The sequence below is a fragment of the Grammomys surdaster genome, unplaced genomic scaffold, assembly GCF_004785775.1.
Source record: "Grammomys surdaster isolate TR1022 unplaced genomic scaffold, NIH_TR_1.0 169, whole genome shotgun sequence".
Lineage (NCBI taxonomy): Eukaryota > Metazoa > Chordata > Mammalia > Rodentia > Muridae > Grammomys > Grammomys surdaster.
Genome location: NW_021604617.1, coordinates 7,913,958 through 7,933,850, shown reverse-complemented (window position 1 = coordinate 7,933,850; position 19,893 = coordinate 7,913,958). Strand labels below are relative to the sequence as shown.

Here is a 19,893-nt window from a genome sequence, read left to right as displayed (position 1 = left end):
ACTGGAGCCTTAGCAGCTGGCTGGCATGGGCTCTGTGTTCTTGAGAGGAGGACAGAGGTTGGGACTTAGAGATCCAGCCTCAGCCCAGCTGCCCATGGCTGTCAGGACAACGAGGGGTACCAGATGTTTCCTTGGCACCCAAGCCTGTACTGCTCAAATAGGTGGTAACGAATGGAAACTTCTGACAATTTCAGCAGAGGTCAGAGAGAGGCAGCCAGCCAGCAGAGAGAATGAGAGAGACGAATGAGGCCTCTTGGCTCTTGGGTGAATCTTCAGTTCTTCCTGCCTTCTGAACCCTAGAAAGGGCTTTTCCACCTCACCCTGGGTTCTTGTCCTAGGCAACACTGCTACAAGCCCAGGCTTTCTTCCTGGACAGAATCCTTCTTTCTAGGCATTCTGGAGGAGAGGGGAGGCCTCTGGGCCATTCACCTGCTGTGTAGAAGCCTTGGGGCTGTGAGCTATGTGCACTTGGAGACCCGAGGAAGTACACCGACTCCTCTCCACCATCACCTTCTCTCTCGCCCTTCCACTCACCTCCTACCCCTCTCCTTCCTCCACACCCACAGAACCCAAAACAGTCCCAATGTCTACTTCCAGTGCATATTCTCCCCCCCTCTCTGTTTCACACACACACACTTTATTTCTTTTTCTGTCTTCCTCATGCTCAGAGGATGACCTAGAGTGAGCCTCTGGGTCCTGCCATTGGGCACTTTGAGGAACGGCCCATGGGAGAATGAGGTACAAGTGCAGGCACCTGCCTGACACAGTCACTCTGCTCTTATCCAGGAAGGGGCATCCAGGCCAGGGTGAGGAAGAGGCTTTGGTAGCCAGCTCTGCTTGGCTGAGGGGCAGCCTGTAACCTGGGCCATGTTGGGCACATTGAGGGGGGTCTTCGTAGAAGAGAGAGGGCCCCAAGCATTATTGCATACTCCAGAACTAGGACTAATTATAGGTTACCGTCCAATTTTTTTTTTAGCCTAATTATAGTGTTTTTCAAAGCCAGGTGTGGGAAGAAAATATTAGAATTTCTATTACTATTTACCTATATCTTGTCCTCTCCTGCCCTGTTTTATTGTGAAATATAGTACAGTTGCCAAAGACAGCATAAATACAGGAGTGCAGGAGTGACTGGGTCAGCAGGATGGCTCAGGTAAGAAAGGGGCTTGCTGTTAAGCTCAGTGACCTGAGTTTGATCTCCTAAACCACACAGGGAGGCGGGGGAGAGAACAGACTCCTGGGAGTTGTCCTCTGACCTCCTCAGGAGGACCCGTGAATGATCATGTGCACACAAGTACTAGATAAGTAAAGGGCTGGAGGGACGGCTCAGTGGTTAAGGATACATGCCGCTCTTGCGGAGAACTGACTGCGTTCCCAGAACCACATTCGGCAGCCCCAAACCACCTGGAGCTCCAGCTCCGGGGAGCTGACACCCTCTTCTGGACCCCAAGGGTATCTGTACACATGTGCACATACAAACACCCGCACATACACATAAATAATATGAAATCCTTTAAAGAAGAGGGACTCCCCAGAGAACAAGCACCTGGATGAGCCAGCAGACTGTAACTTGAAGTCTAAAAACAACTCCCTGTAACTTGAAGTCTAAAAACAACTCCTGTGAGCTGGGTATGATGGCTTACTCCTGTGATCCCAGCACGTAGGAGACAGAGGGAGTGCTGTGAGTTCAAGTTCAGCCTTGAACTGTTTTACGTACGGGAAACTTAAGGCAAGTGAGTGGTAACAGAAAACAACTTCTCATCACTTCGAGAACTAGCCACTACCTCAGTGCATATATATATATATGTGTGTGTGTGTATATATATATATATATATGTGTGTGTGTGTGTGTGTGTGTGTGTGTGTGTGTATATATATGTGTGTGTGTGTATATATATATATATATATATATATATATATATATATATTCATTTAATGTATGAGTACACTGTAGCTGTCTTCAGACACACCAGAACAGGGCATTGGATCACATTACAGATGGTTGTGAGCCTCCCTGTGGTTGCTAGGAATTGAACTCAGGACCTCTGGAAGAGCAGTCAGTGAGCCATCTCTCCAGCCCTATTTTTATATTTTTTGTTTTGTTTTTTCGTGATAGGGTTTCTCTGTGTAGCTCTGGCTGTCTGGGAACTCACTTTGTAGACCAGGCTGGCATTGAACTCAGAGATCTGCCTGCCTCTGCCTCCTGAGTGCTGGGACTAAAAGGTGTGTACCACCATTGCCCAGAATTAATTCATTCCTTCCCCTCTCTCCCCCTCCGCTCTCTTTCTGCATTCTGTCTGCATGTATGTCTGCATGAGGGTTCAGATCCTCTAGCATTGGAGTTATAGACAGGTGTAAGCTGCCATGTGGGTGCTGGAAATTTGAACCCAGGTCCTCTGGAAGAGCAGCCAGCACTTTTAACCACTGAGCCATCCCTCCAGCCATATTTGTTAATGTTTTAATTGTGTGTGTGTGCTTAAGGGTATGTGCATGTGAGTACATTGCCACAGTAGGCCAGAGAAGGTCGTTAGATTCCTTGGAGCTGGAGTTCTAAGTGATTGAGAGCCACCCACTGTGGGTGCTGGGAACTGAACTTGGGTCCTCTGCAAGACCAGTGTGGGCCCATAGCCCCTGAGCCAAGTCTCCAGCTCCGACTGGTTTTATGATGTGTGGCTCCTGACTTCCCTTTGTTGTCTTGCCCAGGTGACACTGTCCTGACCTCGGTGCGGCTCAGCTCGCTGGGTCTCTTTGGATTTAGCTCTGTCCGACTCCATTCAGTGCAGACGAATGGCATTGGTGACCTTCATGCCTACCTATTTGGTACTTTCCCCACGCATGGTGGGTCTGAGTGCTCTCACTCCCTGTGGCTGGAGCTTCTTTTCAGAGCTGCATAGCACCCATCTCCCTGTGTATAGACCTTTGGGTGTCTTTCTTTTCGGCTGCCAGTAACAGCACTCTTCCCTGTGTGTGTTTCTTGGGGTGTTGGTATACAGATTTCTATAACCAGAGTGGGATTGCCTGGGCTCTGTATAGTACAGCCTCACATGTTATTCTAAATGTTGTACAAACTTGATCCTCCCTGGGGACTCCCTGGAGTTCTAGTGCTCCGGAATCTTGCCAGCACTTGGTAGTGGTGTTAGACAAATGTCTGGCATACTGGTGAGTTTCTTATCACAAGTGTAATCCTTTTGCTCATCCTTTTTTTTTTTTTTTTGGTTTTTCGAGACAGGGTTTCTCTGTGCAGCCCTGGCTGTCCTGGAACTCACTCTGTAGACCAGGCTGGCCTCGAACTCAGAAATCCACTTGCCTCTGCCTCCCAAGTGCTGGGATTAAAGGCGTGCGCCACCACTGCCCGGCTTAACGTGCTCATCCTTAACTTTTAAAACTTATGTGTACTGTGTGTGCAGAGGGCAGAAGGAGGCGTGGGAGTCCCTAGAACTGGAGGTCCAAATGATTGTGGGTCACCATGTGAGTGCTGGAAACAAAGCTGGGTCCTCCGCAAGAGCAGCAAGTGCTTTTAACTCCTGAGCCGTCTCTCCAGCCCCTCATTTTTAGAAACAAATCTATTTTTTGTATATATTTAGTAGCATGCATGTGGTATATAGTTGGTGTATACAGTGGGTCCTCTATGAGTCCTGCATCTAAGAATTCAGCTAACTTCAGGTTTAAAATGTCTGAGAAGGAGATGTGCTGGTTAACAGGGCCTGCTCCTCTTCAGGGGGATTTGGGTTTGGTTCCCAGCACCACACTGGCTATTCATAAACTGCTTGCATCTCCAGCTCCACGGGCTCTCCACTCTTGTGTCTGTACCCGCTCACAGGCACGCACGCGGACACATAAAAAGTACCATGCTGAATAAAGGCATGGTTTTTCCTGCCACTGTTTCCTAAGCAATACAATCATGTTAGGCTTTGCAGTCGCCTGGAGCTGATTTAAAGACCATCAGAAGTGTGCGTTGGGTGAGAGGTCCTATATATCAGAGACAGAACATTTTTGGACTTAAGCATCCAAAGGGATCCTAGAATGAATCCCCAAGAATACTGAGGAACAGGAATGTGTGTCAGCAACTCTGAAGAGAGGGATGGACATTATCGAGGGTTGATCTTACCGTTCTCCCTTTCTTTTCAATGATAGATGAGTCTGATAAGAATGGGGGAAGAGCACTGGCATGTTAGATAGCTTCCCATGATCATGCTTGAGCAGGAGGGGGCGTCTGGTCTTGAAGGAGACCCCAGGTGGCAGTGCCTGCTGTTGGGGTGCCCTCTCTCCAGGGTGCTTAGCCAACCATGCTTCTGGCCCTCTTGCCTAGTGCATCTGGCACAGGAGAATTCTGTGCCTTCCGTTGAAATTGGGACACCCTTGGCTCGTAGCTGTCCCTAAGGCTGAAGTTCTCAGGTGAGAGCAGTTGACTGGCCAGGGCAATGAACGTTTGCCAATATCTGATGGCATTGACTAGTGATGCAGGTTGTCCCATATCAGCAAAATGGCCTGGCCCCTAGTCTCAGTGGTATGATCTCCGAGAAGTCACTTCCGTGCTTTGTACCTCGGTTTCTCCAGCTGAAAAATGGGAGTGGTGGGGTTGCTTGCTGCCCCTTCTTCATGGGGTTAACATCAGGGTCAGGGCACAGGTGTCGGGGAAGGAGCCTGGGGCCGACTGGGTTTCCCAGACAAGCTAAGCTTTCTAGCCGTCTCCCTCCCTCTCTGTCCCTGCTCACTGAGCTGGAGGCATCAGCTGATAAATCCGGTGCTGTGGGTCCTCCTGTGGGTCCTCCTGTGGGGAGCCGCTCTGTGTGGGGTGTTACCCTGAGGGCCCCAGGCTTTTGGTGAAGACTGCAGAAATGAGGGGCTCTGTGGGAGCCCTGGGGCCTCTGGGCAGACCTTTGTCCTTAGCTGGAGTCCAAGGTTGTATAGAGATAAAGAGAAGCCCATGAGAGTTCCTTATCTGAGGCACTGCTGCAGGTCCAGGGCAGTGTTGGGGGCTCTGCACCTCTCACATTCCTTCCTGTTTACTAGCCCAGGGCAGGTCGGAGTCATGACTGGCCTCTATGGCCTCTCTCACCTCACTGGCCTCTCTGCTGTTTCTGGGAGTCATGACTGGCCCACTATATATACTTCTGAAATATGGCCGGAAAGAAAGGGTCTAGTGAGCTCCTCTCTCCTGAGGTCCACCTCATCCTGAGGTGGCTGATAACTGCCTGCCCTTCCAGACAATATCTGTTGGCACTGGGTGTTAGAGAAGAAGCCCAGGAGCCATAGAAGTCACTTGTGTGCAAGAATGGTTTCTCAGGCCAGAGAGATGGCTCAGTGGTTAAGAGCACTGGCTGCTCTTCCAGAGGACTCAGGTTCAATTCCCAGCACCTACACAGTGGCTCATAATTGTAACTCTACTTCCAGGACATCTGACACCCTCACACAGACCTACATACAGGCCAAACATCAACGCACATAAAATAAAAATAAATAATTAAAAACAAAGAGAGAAAAAAAGGAAGGAAGAAAGGAAGGTTTCTTTTGCTGAGCTGGGTGGGCACGCCTTTAGTCCCAGCACTCAGGAGGCAGAGGCAGATGGATCTTTGAGTTGGAGGGCAGCCTGGTCTACAGAGCATGTTCCAAAATAGCTAAGGCTACACAGAAATTCTGTGTCGGAAAAAAAAGGAATAGTTTCCCATAGGACAGAGTGCTTTGGCTCCAGTCTGCCCAGATCCTGGTGGGTGGGTGACATTTGGGTCTCATATCAAGAGAGGCTGTCTATTTAAGAATGAACTGGAGGCCAAGGTCACAGGTGTGCCTCCTTGGGAAGGTGGAAGAGAACTGTGGTGTTCTCTGGGAGAAGCATGGGCTTGTGTTGGCTGTTGTCCCTGTGTCTCTCTGGGTGCATCGAACCTGAAGCTAAGAAAGGCTCTCTCTAGGACCAGAACCTGAGGTTGGGGAGATTGGGGCCAGCCTGCCTGGGTAGGGTAGGCTTTGGGGGAAGGGGAAGAGGCTTCTGGTCAGAGCTTCCCTCTGAGCTGTGAGTAATCCTTGGCCACATTTGCAGCTCCCAGAGGATTGTGCAACTTCCTCTCACTGAGGTACAGGGGGCTGGGTGAGAAGCGGCACCAGGAGAAATGAGGAAACGGCTTGGGTGGGGGAGTGGAGCTAAGCACCCAGAGGACCTCCTTCCAAGGGCTACCCTCTTCCAGGTCCATACAGGTGTGTGTGTGCATATGTGTGGCGTTTTCAGAGAGGAGAATCCCTCTGGCTGCAGGATCCTTTGTCTCAGGCTGGCCCCTTCATCTTCTGGGCTGGGCTGATGCAGGGGGAGGCTGAAGAAGATCCAGTTGTGGAGTGTTCTCAGATCAACTAGGAGCAGAGGATGGTGGGGATCATGGAAAACCAGGAGCCAGCCACAGCTGGTCATGGGTCTCCTCGGCCCCTAGACTTGTCTGTCTCTAGATCCTAGTGAGAAGGTCATGTACGTTTTTGGGTTTGGGGCATCATTCAGGGTTTGAATCCCAGCCCTGCAACCTTTCAGCTCTATGATCCTGACAGGTAACTTTCTCTCAGAGAGCCTTAGTTTCCACACCTCTAAAATGGGGTTGACAAGTGTAGTTCCCCCATCTTGTGTGTCCGTCATGGTCATCAAAGTGCTCAGAAATAAGCCTGGCAGCCAGTAAGTGTTCCACACCATTAGCATGGTGGGCTGTCTCTGTGTCCGTGACAGAACACTGCCAAACAGGTTATTTTGTTATTGCTGTTTTGGGGTTCAGGCCTTGCCAGTGCTGTACCCCCAGACCTTGATTATTTCTGATGAAGAGTGGTGTGTGCTGGGCGGTGGTGCCGCATGCCTTTAATCCCAGCACTTGGGAGGCAGAGGCAGGCGGATTTCTGAGTTCGAGAGTTCGAGGCTAGCCTGGTCTACAGAGTGAGCTCCAGGACAGCCAGGGCTACACAGAGAAACCCTGTCTCGAGAAACCAAAAAAAAAAAAAAAGAAGAGTGGTGTGGTGTCTGTCTGTCTGTACATTCTGGAAGACCTGAGTTCTCTCTGAGTCATTTACTGCATGACCCTAAACCTCAGTTTCTCCTCACTGGAACTGAGGATGCTCACGGGTCCTACTTGTTAGAGAGGTAGGGAGGGCAGGGTTGGGTGGTACAGAGCATCGTTGCCAGGCCTGGACGTGGCTGCATAGGCATGGAAGCAGAGCTCAACAAGGGGCTTTTTCAGCTGTGGACCAGGCCACTAATTGAACTCATGAAATCAGTGCTGTGGTCTCCACGAACAGGAGTTTTAAAAAATTATTCTATTTATCTTATGTGAATTGGTGTTTTCTTCTGCATGTATGTCTGTATGAGGGTGTTGGATCCTCTGGAGCTGTAATTACAGACAGTTGTGAGCTGTCATGTGGGTGCTGGGAATTGAACCCAGGTCCTCTGGAAGAGAGCTAGTGCTGTTAACCGCTGAGCCATCTCTTCAGCCTTGTTTTTTTTTGTTTGTTTGTTGGTTGGTTGGTTTTGTTTGTTTGTTTGGTTGGTTGGTTTTTCGAGACAGGGTTTCTCTGTGTAGCCCTAGATGTACTGGAACTCACTCTGTAGACCAGGCTGGCCTCGAACTCAGAAATCCACCTGCCTCTGCCTCCCAAGTGCTGGGATTAAAGGCGTGCGCCACCACCACCACCACCCAGATTCCAGCCTTGTTATGTTTTAACTATGGAAACTGGGAGGTGGTGGTGCATGCCTTTAATTTGGGTACTTGGGAGGCAGAATCTGGTGGATCTCTGAGTTCAAGCCCAGAGGATGTTCCAGGAGAGCCAGGGCTATGCTGAGAAACTCTGCCTCGAAAAACAAAACAAAAACAAACCAAACAATTTTGTGTGTTTCTGTGTGAGCGTATGCCATGTAAATGCAGGTTCTCATAGAGGCCAGAAGAGAGAGTCAGCTTCTTCTTGGGGCTAGGGCTTCAGCCTGCTGTGAGCCACTTGATATGGGTATTGAGACAAACCAGATCCCAAAGTCCTCCGGGAGAGCAGGAAGCACTCCTTCCCATAGAGCCATCCTCCAGCCCGCCATCAACACTTTTAAGACCAATGGAATGATAGAAAGGGCTCGGTGGATGAGAACACTTGCCGTCCAAGGACAAGGACCTGAGTTTGAATCCCCAGCGCCCACATAAAAGCCAGGCATGGCCATGGACACTTGTAACTCCAGGGTTGGGAGTCAAAGACAGAAGGATCCAAAGAGCTTCTCATCAGCCAGCCAAGAGGAACAGTGGGCCTCAGGTACACACACATGCACACACTCGCACACACACACACACAGACACAGACACACACACATACTCACACAGACAGAATAGAATAGAACGATTTAGTGTGTTGCACAGCGCTGGTATATCAGGAACTTCTGTTTTGGAAAGCACTTTGTTTTGTGTGTGTGTGTGTCTCCAAGGTCAAATGAAATACATCTCTCTGTGAGTCATGGTTAAAAACTTTGGGGCCATCCTTTAGAGACTCTCTCTCCTGCACAGGGTTGATTCGATACCTACTGAGTACAAGACCCAGCACCCCTAGTGGGTGGGGCTGAGGTGTCCATCCTGGGGGTGGGAGAGCTTCAGAGCCTAGTTCTTTACAAGCTCTAGTGGAGGATAGGCGATCTGGAGTGTTGGCTGGGGGTGGGGAGAGGAGAGAGGAGCCGGCTCCTGGCACGGTTGGTTGGCTGGTGATCTGGGGGCTAGAAAGCTTCTTAGAGAGGCAGTTCCTTATTGGTGCAGGCTTCAAGGCTGGGCCTGGCAGGAGGTGCCGTGTGTGTCAGAGCAGAGGGTTAGGTGGGCATCATCTGGGGACAGTGGGCAAAGCTGTTTTAGTGCTCCGAGATGCTGGGCTGCTGTTGAGGATTCTGGGTTGGGATGTTCCCCTCCCTGCCTGCAGTATCTGGGCTGAAATGAGGGGTTCATCTTCCCTCTCTTGCTGTGCCCCTGGAACCTTCTGAGCTTTCTCCCGCCTGTCCTCTGTAGCTACAGCTGGCTCTGGTAGGCCTGGTCTATGACCTGGCTCAGCTCTGAGTCCTGCTCAAGGAGCTAAAAGCCCATTTATGCCTTAAGGCCTAGCCCTGGCACATACTTGGACCATTCCGGGCCTCAGTGTCTTACTTGTACAGTGGGCACCCTAACACATAAGCTGACAGCCTGCTAGCAGCAATGCCTTGTGACTCAGCGCGGATGACCCGACTGCAGGAAGTGTGGGAGCTCTGGGTGGGTTAATGTTGTCTCTCAGGCGGGAGGGCTGAGGAAGGTCATGAGGACATCAGGTGCCTGTCTGGAGAATCCCCCTTCCTTCCCACCCTGTGACCGAGGGCAGTGGGAGGAGCTGAGGAGAGAAGCCTGTGAACATGGTGGGCCGGGGATATCCCTGGCTTTGAGTAGAGATGCTCTGCAAAGGCCCCAGGGGGGTGAGACCAGGTCTGGCAACCCCCAGCCTCTGGAGCGCCCCCTGCATTGAGTCTCCGAGGAACCCCAGCTTGAGGTTTATGTTGCCAGGGAGAGGGGCAGTGCCCAGGGTAGCCACCAATTTCCAGGAATCTGCGGGCACCTTCTAGCCTGCTGATCAGGGAGCCCAGAAGCTCGTGTTGTGTTAAGAAGGCAGTCTCCGTGACAGTAGAGCTAGCCCACAGAACTTTCCAGTGTTGACATCTGCCCTTGGTTTGAGTCTGCTTCAAATTCTCATGGCTCCTGACAACCTCTGTGCAAACTGCTCAAATTGATAGACATGACTCTCCCAGGGGTTTCCCCAGGATGGTTTCTGTTATGGCTTTGGGGGTCAAGCAGGTATAGATGGTGGCCTCTGAAAGGTGAAATATGGGTGATAGAAAACTAGAGGTGCCAGTTGGAGGAGGTGAAGCCTTAATACGACAGGTGACTTAATATTGGAAATATGACAGGAAAACTTGTACCCCTCCCCTCGGGGACATGCTGTACAGCACAGCAAATTCAGTGAATTATGATGTCTTATACATTCAAAAATATCAATGATATGTATTTGAGGTGTCAGACATGTTAATTACCTTGGATTATTAATTATTCTGCATTGTGTGAATAAATTATAACACCAATTGTACCCATAAATATGTATGCTATTTGTTTTTATTTTGTATGTGTGTGCAAGTGCCTGCAGTATGGATGTACATCATGTGCATGCATGGTCTCCACAGAAGCCAGAAGAGGACATTGGATTCCCTGGGTCACCATCATGCAGGTGCTGAGGACCAAAGTCAGGTCCTCTGCAAGAGCAAAAAGTATTCTTAACCACTGAGCTATCTCTCCAGCCCTATACAGCAAAATGAGAGAGCCTTTAAGGTGGTGGCATATACCTTTAATCTCAGTACTAGGGAGCCAGTGACAGGCTACTATCTGTGGGGTCCACGACAGCCAGGGTTACACAAAGAAACCCTGTCCACAAAGACAAAAACAAAAACAAAAAAAATGAAAGATAAAATGAAGGCTGGGTCGTAGCTCAATGGCAGAGTGCTTATGTAGTATACAGAGTGGGCTGAGTCCTTTGCTGGACTTGTTAGAGACTTCAATGGGTTACTTTTCATTTAAAAATGAATTTTGTGTGTGTGTGTGTGTGTGTGTGTGTGTGTGTGTGTACCTGCCAGTGCAAGTGTGCAGAGGAGAACACTGAGTGTCTTGCTCGATCAAGGTCTACCTTATTCCCTTGAGACAGGGTCTCTTACTGACCCTAGAGCTAGACTGGCAGCCAGCAGGCCCCAGTGACCTGCTCCCTGGACAGTGCTGGGTGTACAAATGTGAATGCATCCACTCCTGGCTTTCTGACTTTTCCTGGGGATTTGAACTCAGGACCTTATTCTTTCTCCTGCTGAGTCATCCACCAGCCTTACTGTCTGTCCTCTCTATGTCTCTTTGATGCGCCCCATGGTACTGAAATCCTGATAGTTAAAGCCACATTTTCTAGATGGACCTAGAGTGAGGGTATGAGTGTGACACCACTGAGGCTGGGCCAAGGACTCTGACTCAGTGACCAAGATGGACCTAGGACACTGTTCATCTTCCTTGTCTCTTCTCAGAGTGGAGCTTCTTCACTGAGAGCTGTGCCTCACTTTTTTCCAGCACCCACCCCCTGGCTCCCAGCTTGAGAATAGAATGTCTTGTGTGCCTGGCACGTGGTTTGAAGTGTCCTGGACACACTTCAAAGGCTGGTATGATGCTCTAAAGCTCTGTCTTGCAGTGTTCTCTGGGCCTGGGCTCCCCCTCTGTAGTAAAGTCCCCGCCCAGTCTTGCTGCCGGAGAGTGTTATGTGTAGTTCCCAAATTCCAGATACAGATGTGTGCAAATGAAACAAGCTTGTGACCTCTGGGGGCAGTCAGTGCGTGACATGGAGTCCAGTTGGTTGAGACTTTTCTGGATTCACTGCTGTGTGACATCAGTCCTCTAATATGCTGCTGCCCCTCTCTGGTCTCTGCCCACTGATGACTCTGCAGACAGTTGGTCTGGCTGGCTCTGGATACCTATCTCACAGGTGAGCAGATGTACCAGCCAGGGGCATATCTTTCTTCTTCATGCTCTGATGAGAACTGGTGTTAAGACAAGGGAAGAAACGTGTCTTGGTGCCTTAGTTTACCTCTGCATTGGGCCCCTTTGCAGTTCTCAGATGCCTGTTTCCCTGTCTCTCATGTAGGATGCCTGGAGGGTGACCTGTGTTGTGCGTGCAGCCACACCTTGCCTGGCTGTGCAGGTGTTGAGCCAGGGCTCGCTGTGAAGGCTGTCTGTGGGCGACATGGGCTCAGTGTGGGGCTGGAAGGTGACAGGAGGAGGTGCTCCCCTGTCGGAGTGTCCTCTCCGGAGGGCTGTGTGCCCATTTATTCTTAGTTGTGATTCATCATGGTGTCTATTTTTAGCTTTGGTTCCAAACGTTGCCAACATGTGGTGCAGGGCGACCCCTGTGGACGCCTCTGCGGCCTGGAGGAGAGCTGGGGCAAGCTCTTAAATCATGCACCTGTCGTGACTTGAGGCTGGATGCGTAGCAGGTGTCTGTGCTCCTGTGTTGCTCTCTCTTGCCGTCTCACCCTGCTCCAGTACTGTCCATGGGGACAGTGTGGGGTGATACGGGCGGTGCTACGGGTTACAAAGCACAGGGCACAGCATAGGGTTCCCGAGTAGCCATCAGGAGGTTCATTTGGCCTTTGACCCCCTGCAGACAAGTGTCTCAGAAAAGGGAAGCAGGCCTCATGCCAGGACAAAATGAGGTGGCCAAAAGGAGGAGGCATTAGCTAATCACAGGGAGATGTGGGTGACGCAGGGCTCGGCAGAGACGGAGACAGAAGGCTTCTCAGCCTTTCTTTCCATCGGGTGGCTCCTGGGACGGGGTTCAGAAGAATTGGTGTATACCAGACGTAGTGACAGTGGTGACTGGCACAGCAGCCATGAAGGGTTATGACTATGAAAGTGGGTTGGAATCTGGGCTTATTACTCAAGGTTGGGTCCTGTCCATTGGCATAAATACAAGATCAGACTGTCGTATCTGGCCTCAGGGCACGAGGATGTGTGTGGCTGAAGCCATGGGGGCTGCAGGGGAGATGCCTGTGGCAGTGTCCCCTCCCTCTTGCTTTGGAGTTGTGGAGAACAGGCTGGCATTTGGAGCCAGGGACTATGGTCCTGTCCTCTCTGGACTACATGGCACACACCTCATCCATTTCCTATGGCCAGCTATTAGATGAGGAACCAGAGACAGCTGAGATCTTTAAAATAAACACGTCAATATTAATTTATTTCTTATAGTATATATTGCTATTCCTTGGAAGTTTTCATAAATGTATGTATACATTATATCTTGATCATACACCCCACCCCTATATTTCCCAACGCTATGGTCTTGAGAATGTGGCAGGTCCCCCAGGGGTGTCTAGGGTAGGGCAGATCCTCCTTCCTGGGTAGGGTAGATCTTCCCTTCTCCCCCTCCCTTGCTTTAGTCTAAGGGGTCCATGCGTTTTTTTCTGAAAATGAGGTTCTGCCATTTCAGTTGGCCTGGGGTTCTCTAGTAGGTGACTGCCCATGGCCCTTATCCTCTGATGATTTCTGCCATGCCAATGGTTGATGACCTCAGAGGGTGCAGACAGCACAGACTCCTTGGGACCGTGTGCCCCTCAGAGTGTGGGCACAGTTGATCTTGGGGAGAGCTTTGAGCCCGGCAGCCGCTTCTGCACACTGCGGAGCCTTGAAGACGGCAGCCATCCTAGAGCCGGTGCTCACGGGGGGATGACCCTGGACAGGCAGGCCCTGAGCAGTGCAGAGGCCCCCCCACAGCACACTGAGCTGTGACAGGCCTCGGAAGATAGCCCAGAAAACTGGGACTGCACTGTGAGCTCTGGTCCTACCTTCCTCTTTCTTCTTCCCAATTTCCTGTCTCCTGTTCTGTTAAGCTAGCCTCATGCTAGCCCAGCCCTGGCTGAGGCTACCTCCACCCTGCCTTCCAGACTCCACCATAGCCTTGTGCATAAGCTCTTCCCCAGCCTCTTGTTGGTTCATCTGTATGAGTAAAGGGCTGATCTCCATGAGGCCCCATGGCTTCACTCTCTGTTCTCAGGGCACAGGAGCAAACTGTCATGGTGAAGACGGACACTGTACAAAAACAAGTGTTCTCTCTCACACATTATACACACATCCACACACAAACACACGTATACCTATTCACACACATCCACACACACATCCCAATACACACACAAACACACATATACCTATACACACACACCTACACATACATCACACAAACACCCCCTATACACACACAAACACACACATCTATACTTAAACAGACACACATACACCTATATACACACACATATCCACATACAAATACACACACCTATACACATATCCACACATAAACACACACATACACACACATATACACACATACACACACACATGTACACATGCACACATCTGTAAACACATCCACACATAGGCACGCATACACATCAACCCATATATACACCTCTACACACACATCCACACACAAACACGTACGCACACACACACACATATCCATACACACACGTGGATTATGCATGTTCTGAGACATTATACTGTGTGAGGCTGACAGGATGCCTGTGACTACTCTTGTTGCTTGGCTAGGGAGACGGAGGCCTTTGACCTTCAGAAAATGAGCACTCATCTATCTGTGTCTGAGGGGCAAAGGTTGTCACTGTGACTTTTGTGTGTGACCTTTGGAGAGTGTGGGCAGATGCCTGTGGGAGCCACACATTTGTGTAAAATAGTCTGTGAAGCCTGTTGTGGGGCCCCAGAGGGAGCAAGGACAGTAAGCCCCTGTCACCAGGTGCTTCCCCGGCTCAGGAGAATGGAAAGTGATTTCAGCAAAGGGTCCTTCCCGTGTGGGCCACAGCCTGAGGTGCCGCATTGCCTTCCTCCCTTCCTCATGTCCACGGGAGCCCCATTTTCACTCCCTGCTTGTTCCTGGGGGACATGGCTGTTTTTTTCCTGTAGTTTAATGTCCCTATCTGTGGTGCTTCAGCCTGTGGCCAAAGGAGGCATAAAGCCCCAGAGTGCAGGCACCAGCAATCCCTGCCCCAGAGGAAGTGGCCGGCCGAAGTCCAGTCTGGGACACTGTGGTTAACACCTGATACCAGCTGAGTGGTTTTCTACCTTGAGACCTGCCAGGGAGGGGAACAGGCAGCTGAACCTGCCCTCTGCCTGCTCGACATCCTGGCTACAGCCGGCTGGTGACTCATTCCCCCAGGGAGGATGCCAGCAACTCTCCCGGGGCACCCTAAGGCTATCAGTACAGGCTGTATGGCCAGAAGTCCTGGGTGCCTCAGAAAACCTGTGCAAATGGAGTCCCCACTGGGCAGGCTGTGGAGAGAGCAGAAAGGTCCTACATGTGGGACCAGGCCACTCTCTGTCACTGCTGGAGAGACTACACTCCCATGAATTCACTGTCCCTGTCATGTAAGAGGTCCAGAATCCCTCACAAGTGTGCAGGCTCAGGAGTCCCTGTTCCTAGTGTCCTGTTTGCCTTCTTCTCCTTGAACTGAGGAGGGTAGGAAGTACTTGTCCATCCTTGCCACCCTTGCTCCAGCCCTGCTGCCCAGGAGGGGTGGGAGTCTCTCTTCAGGGAAATGAATTCTTGGCCTGAGCCCAGATGCTGGCCTGCCTAGCTTTGCTCCAGGGTAATGCTGGGTGCACACACAGCCCCATTGTGTGCCTGGGCCTCAGGCCTGCGTCATGGGCCTGGCACCAGCGCTATCAACAGCAGTGGCCCCATAGTCTCTTCAGCAGCTCCCACAAGGGCCTGAGCCCTCAGACTCTGCTGAGGGGGCAGGGGTGCTGGTGATTAGGAGATAGTCCTGGGGTGGGGTCGGGGTACTGAGATGTTTGATTGCTGGTCCCTACTTTCAGGCTGGACTCTTGAAATTGCGTGACCCCAGCTCTTCACCGCCAAGCTGGGAAAGCAAGGCCAACGTCTTCCTGGTAAACAGCTTCTCCTGGGGTGTGGAGGGAACCCGATATGTGAGGATTGGTAGCCCCCATGTGCTGTGTCTAACCAAGGAAAATAGTAACCAAGGATGGTATGGTTGGTGGGGGAGCAAGCCGGCAAAGCTGGAAAGCAGGCCGTGCCTCAGTTTCCCCACTCCGGCTGTATTGAATGCACCCTACCAATAAGGAAAAGGAGTACAGAGGTGAGCTGTAGCCAAGACTGGGCTTAGAATCTCTCCTGAGCTCCTTAGACTGGCCCTGAGCCCCCTTCCCAGGCCTAGGTTCCAGTGGCAAGCAGGACATCCCGCCTCTACACACTTCTATTCTGAGAGTTTGGCTTGAGCCTCTGGAGCTCCTCAGGTTTCTAGCCTGAAGGAGCCTCTGTAGCAAAGGAACTTGCCATGGGCAGCCTCACCCAGCAAGAAGGGTCCCACTCCTGCCTTATGCCCAAGCCAAAGGCCAAGGGGAGAGTCCCCGAACATGTCCTCTGTGGGGTCCCTGTTTTTCACCTCTCTAGTTGTACCTAGTCCCCATGGCCCACCTTCCTAGCTCCCCTGTCCATCCTGGGCATGAGGCCTGGCACCTTCCTTCAGTACCTTAGCAAAGGGACAGGGCATTCCTTAGTGCTGTGAGACTGTGACATGCCAGGGCTGGTGCACGGGGACAGGTGGAGACGGTAGCAAGTAGAAGGGGACGCCCAGAGTGTCTCCCATCCCAGAGTCCCCCCTCCATGCTGTTCAGACTTACTGTCCTGTTTCTACCTTCCATCATGCCCTCCCCCCAGGACACAGCAGTGGCTAGAACAAGCTCTCAGTGCATGGACATGGCAGGTGTGACCCAGAGGGTAGCATTGGGTACCGACTACTTGAAGGATTGTAGGAGGTGCCAAGGAAGAGACACACCAGGCCAGGCCTTGGAAAGCTTCCACACTAACTAGAAAACTGGGCAGGAGACTAGAAATTCTGAGCACTTGTTGCTCTTGCAGAAAACCCAGGTTTGAATCCCAAGATACACATGGTGGCTCACAGACATCTGTCATTCCAGTTCTAAGGGACCCAACACCCTCTTCTGATCTCTGTAGACTCTGTGCATGCATGTGGTATGCATACATACATACATATGTACATACATACCTGCAGGCAAAAGACACACACATGAAATAAAAGAAATATTCAAAAATTGGACAGGGACTTCTCAATGCCTCAGTTTCTCAACATCCTGGTCTTCTTCTTCTTCTTCTTCTTCTTCTTCTTCTTCTTCTTCCTCTTCCTCTTCCTCTTCCTCTTCCTCTTCCTCTTCCTCTTCTTCCTCCTCCTCCTCCTCTTGTAATATTTATTTTATTTGTATGAGCACACTGTGCTGTCTTTACACACACCAGGAGGAGATCATCAGATCCCATCACAGATGGTTGTGAGCTACTGTGTAAGTGCCAGGAATTGAACTCAGGACCTCTGGAAGAGCAGCAGCCAGTGCTCTTAACCATCTAAGCCCCATCCTGGTCTTGAGAGAGCCCCATGCAGGAGCACATGAGAAACCTCTTAAAAGCATCCCCAGCCAGTGCTGAAGGGATGCACACAGGGGTTAGGAGAAGGAGCAAGGACTGTGCAGTCACAGCTACCTAGCCAGTCCAAGGCTGGGGACCACATGTAACATATGTAGTGTGTGAACCTGATGACCTGAGTTTAATCCTCAGAACCCACAATGAGAGAAGTGACTCTTGAAAGTTGTTCTCTGACCCCCACACCCATGCAGTGACATGTGATGCACACACCCACACAACAAATAAGAAATACTGTGTACGTCCATCTCTCCTTCTGTCACATCCACCCATCATTTACAATCAGTCATCTCTCTATATGGATTATGTCAATCTATCCACTCATCCATTCACTCATTTATTTATCAGCCCATCTATTTATCTATTCATCATCCACACTTACCATCCACTTACCTACCCACTTGTCCGTCCGTCCGTCCGTCCGTCTGACCGTCCGTCCGTCCGTCCGTCCATGCATCTATGAATGAATGGTGTTCATCTCTCACGGTTTAAGGAGCACTCCATCTGCCGGATGGCGGATTATATGCTTTACACTTGGTCTGTACAGAACTCGTAGGATGGAGTTTATTTTCATTTGTCCATTAGGAACCGGAAACTCTATTAAATGAGATACATTGATGAAGCACTCACAGCCAGTGAGTGCTGGATCTGAGATTCTACTTGGTCTGCTTCTACACACAAACGCATCTAAAAAAGATTTGAATTTGTGTTTTATGTATGTGAGTGTTTGTATGCATGTATGTATGTCTGTGCACCATGGGTGTGCCTAGTGCCCACAGCCCAGAAAAGAGCTCTTGGATTCCTGGAACTAGAGTTACAAATGACTGTGAATTGCATGTGAGTATGGATAGCAAGACCTGGGTCCTCTGCAGTAGCAGTGAGTGTTCTTAACTCCTGAACTGTCTCTTCAGTCTCAAAATACACGCTTGGATTGTTGAATTAGATGGTATCCCTCGGTGTCCCGGGTGCTTCTTCCCTGAGTTCTAAACACAACAACAGTGCTGTCAAATGAGTGGTGTGCTGCCTTTCTATAGTGTTAGCTCTCTGGAGTTCCCCAGAAGCTCCCTGCAGGTGGGGGCAATACCAGGCTTCCCATCCCGTTGGCATCTGCCAACTAGAACCAGGAACCACCCTAACACGTAGTGTTCTTCTGCAATTATTCTGGTAAGCCCAGTTTCTTCTCTCTACCTCTGCATCTCCTGCATCTAGGGGCAGTCTTACCTGCCCCCAGTCAGAAAGTTCTAAGTATACATTTGGCCACTGCATCTGCCTCTGGCTGTCTTCTCCAGTGACTGACTCTTACATCCTTGCTTCTCAGGTCCCCACAGGAAAGTCACTTGTCACTGGCCCTTCTAAGCTTGAAAGCCAGCAGCTCAGTTTCAATCCAGATTCCTACTGTCTGACAAAAGAATGTGGCTGTAAATCGTTTATTTGGGAGGTTGCCCAGGGACTACCTGGAAAATTTGGGTCTACAAATCTGGAAGGGCAGGGATCTGACAAAATGGGGATTATGGAGGTGTGCTGTTAGCTCTCTCTCTCCTAGGGGAGAGTCTTAGCTCATGCTTTGAGGTTATCCAGTGAGGGCCTGGGGTTTTTGGCTAGGCTACATGGGGGTCACTAGGCAGGATGCTAATGCCATCACCTCTGGCTGCATATGCTAGTGCTTAGGTGGACTGCTTGTGGCCAGAGGTGTGATGCCAGAGGATGTGGCTGTGCCCTCAGCAGCTTCTTCTGGGTTCATCAAACCCAGCCTGGTGGTCAACCTAGCCTTCTTCCTACAACTCCCTCTAATCTGTGTCGACGGCAGCCCCTTCTCCCTAGGCCCCATGCCACAGTCTCCGTTTAACAGACGTAGAGAATCTACAAAATCCCATTACCTGAAAGAGGAAGCTGGCAAGATATCTCCCTTGGTGTACAAACATGTGTTTACTGCATTCCCAACACTGGCTCGTCCCTTCCTAATCTCAGGGGAGAGCCCCCAGGGTGCCACATTTTCTTCTAGAAAGATGTGTGACCTTGCTGGGTGGCACATAGCCTGAAGCCAACGGTCCCCCTCTAAAGTGAAAAATATGATTATTATTTTGTTTGTTTATTGAGACAGAGTCTCTCTATGTAGCTCTGGCTGTCCTGGAACTCACCTCCTGCATGCTGGGCTGTGCCACAACACCCTGCCAAGAGTCCCCTCCAACTTCCGGAGGCTGTCTGCAACTGCCATTATTCCTTTCTTTTGCTGCCCCTGCCTCTTCTCTATGCCCATGGCTACCCTGTGACAGTCCATTAGTCATTAGCGGGGAGTCAAGCCTTCTGGTGTTCCTCCCTTTGTGTGCCCATCTGAATGAGATGCAATTTGTGGCACATGGTGTATGGGGGAGTTAGTTTTGCAAAGTCACCCCTGTTTTTTTCCTAGTGAAGGATCTGCCGTGTCTGCTTTGAGGAGAAGGGCTAGCCCCTGGTTCCACCTCTGTCTACCCCAGCCCTGCCAACCTCATGCTATGGGGCTCTACCTAGTTGAAAGCCTATCTAGGTAGGGAGAGTCAAAAGAGGGAGCGGTGGGCTGGGGTTATGGCTCAGTTGGTGGAGCGCTTGTCTAGTGTTCATGAAACTCAAGAGTTTGATTTTCAGCCTCATGTAAAACCAAGCCTAGCGGCTCAAGTCTGTAATCCAAGTATGTAGGATGTGGAGGCAGAAGACCAGAAGATCAAGGTCATCCTCAACTCTTGCAGTGAGTTTGAGGCCAGTGTGGCTTACATGAGATGCTGGGAAAGAAAGCCCCCAGTGTGAAGCTGGCGAAGGGCAGGGCTGGGGCAGGGCTGGGGCAGGGCTGGGGCAGGGCTGGGGCAGGGCTGGGGC

General features: G+C 50.7%; 1 protein-coding gene across 2 annotated transcripts in view; it reads left to right on the top strand.

Moving 5' to 3' along the window:
* Positions 1-19,893, top strand: part of Tfeb (transcription factor EB) — a 56,160-nt gene that overhangs the window by 12,214 nt on the left and 24,053 nt on the right. Inside the window, exon 1 of one of the 2 annotated variants that reach the window (XM_028766536.1) lies at positions 11,376-11,508. The exons of the other annotated variant lie outside the window; for it this stretch is intronic. Within the exon in view, the coding sequence (XP_028622369.1) occupies positions 11,426-11,508 (83 nt within the window). The 5' untranslated portion in view covers positions 11,376-11,425. Of the gene's footprint in view, positions 1-11,375; positions 11,509-19,893 lie in introns of those variants that run through there. 2 annotated transcript variants of the gene reach the window in all.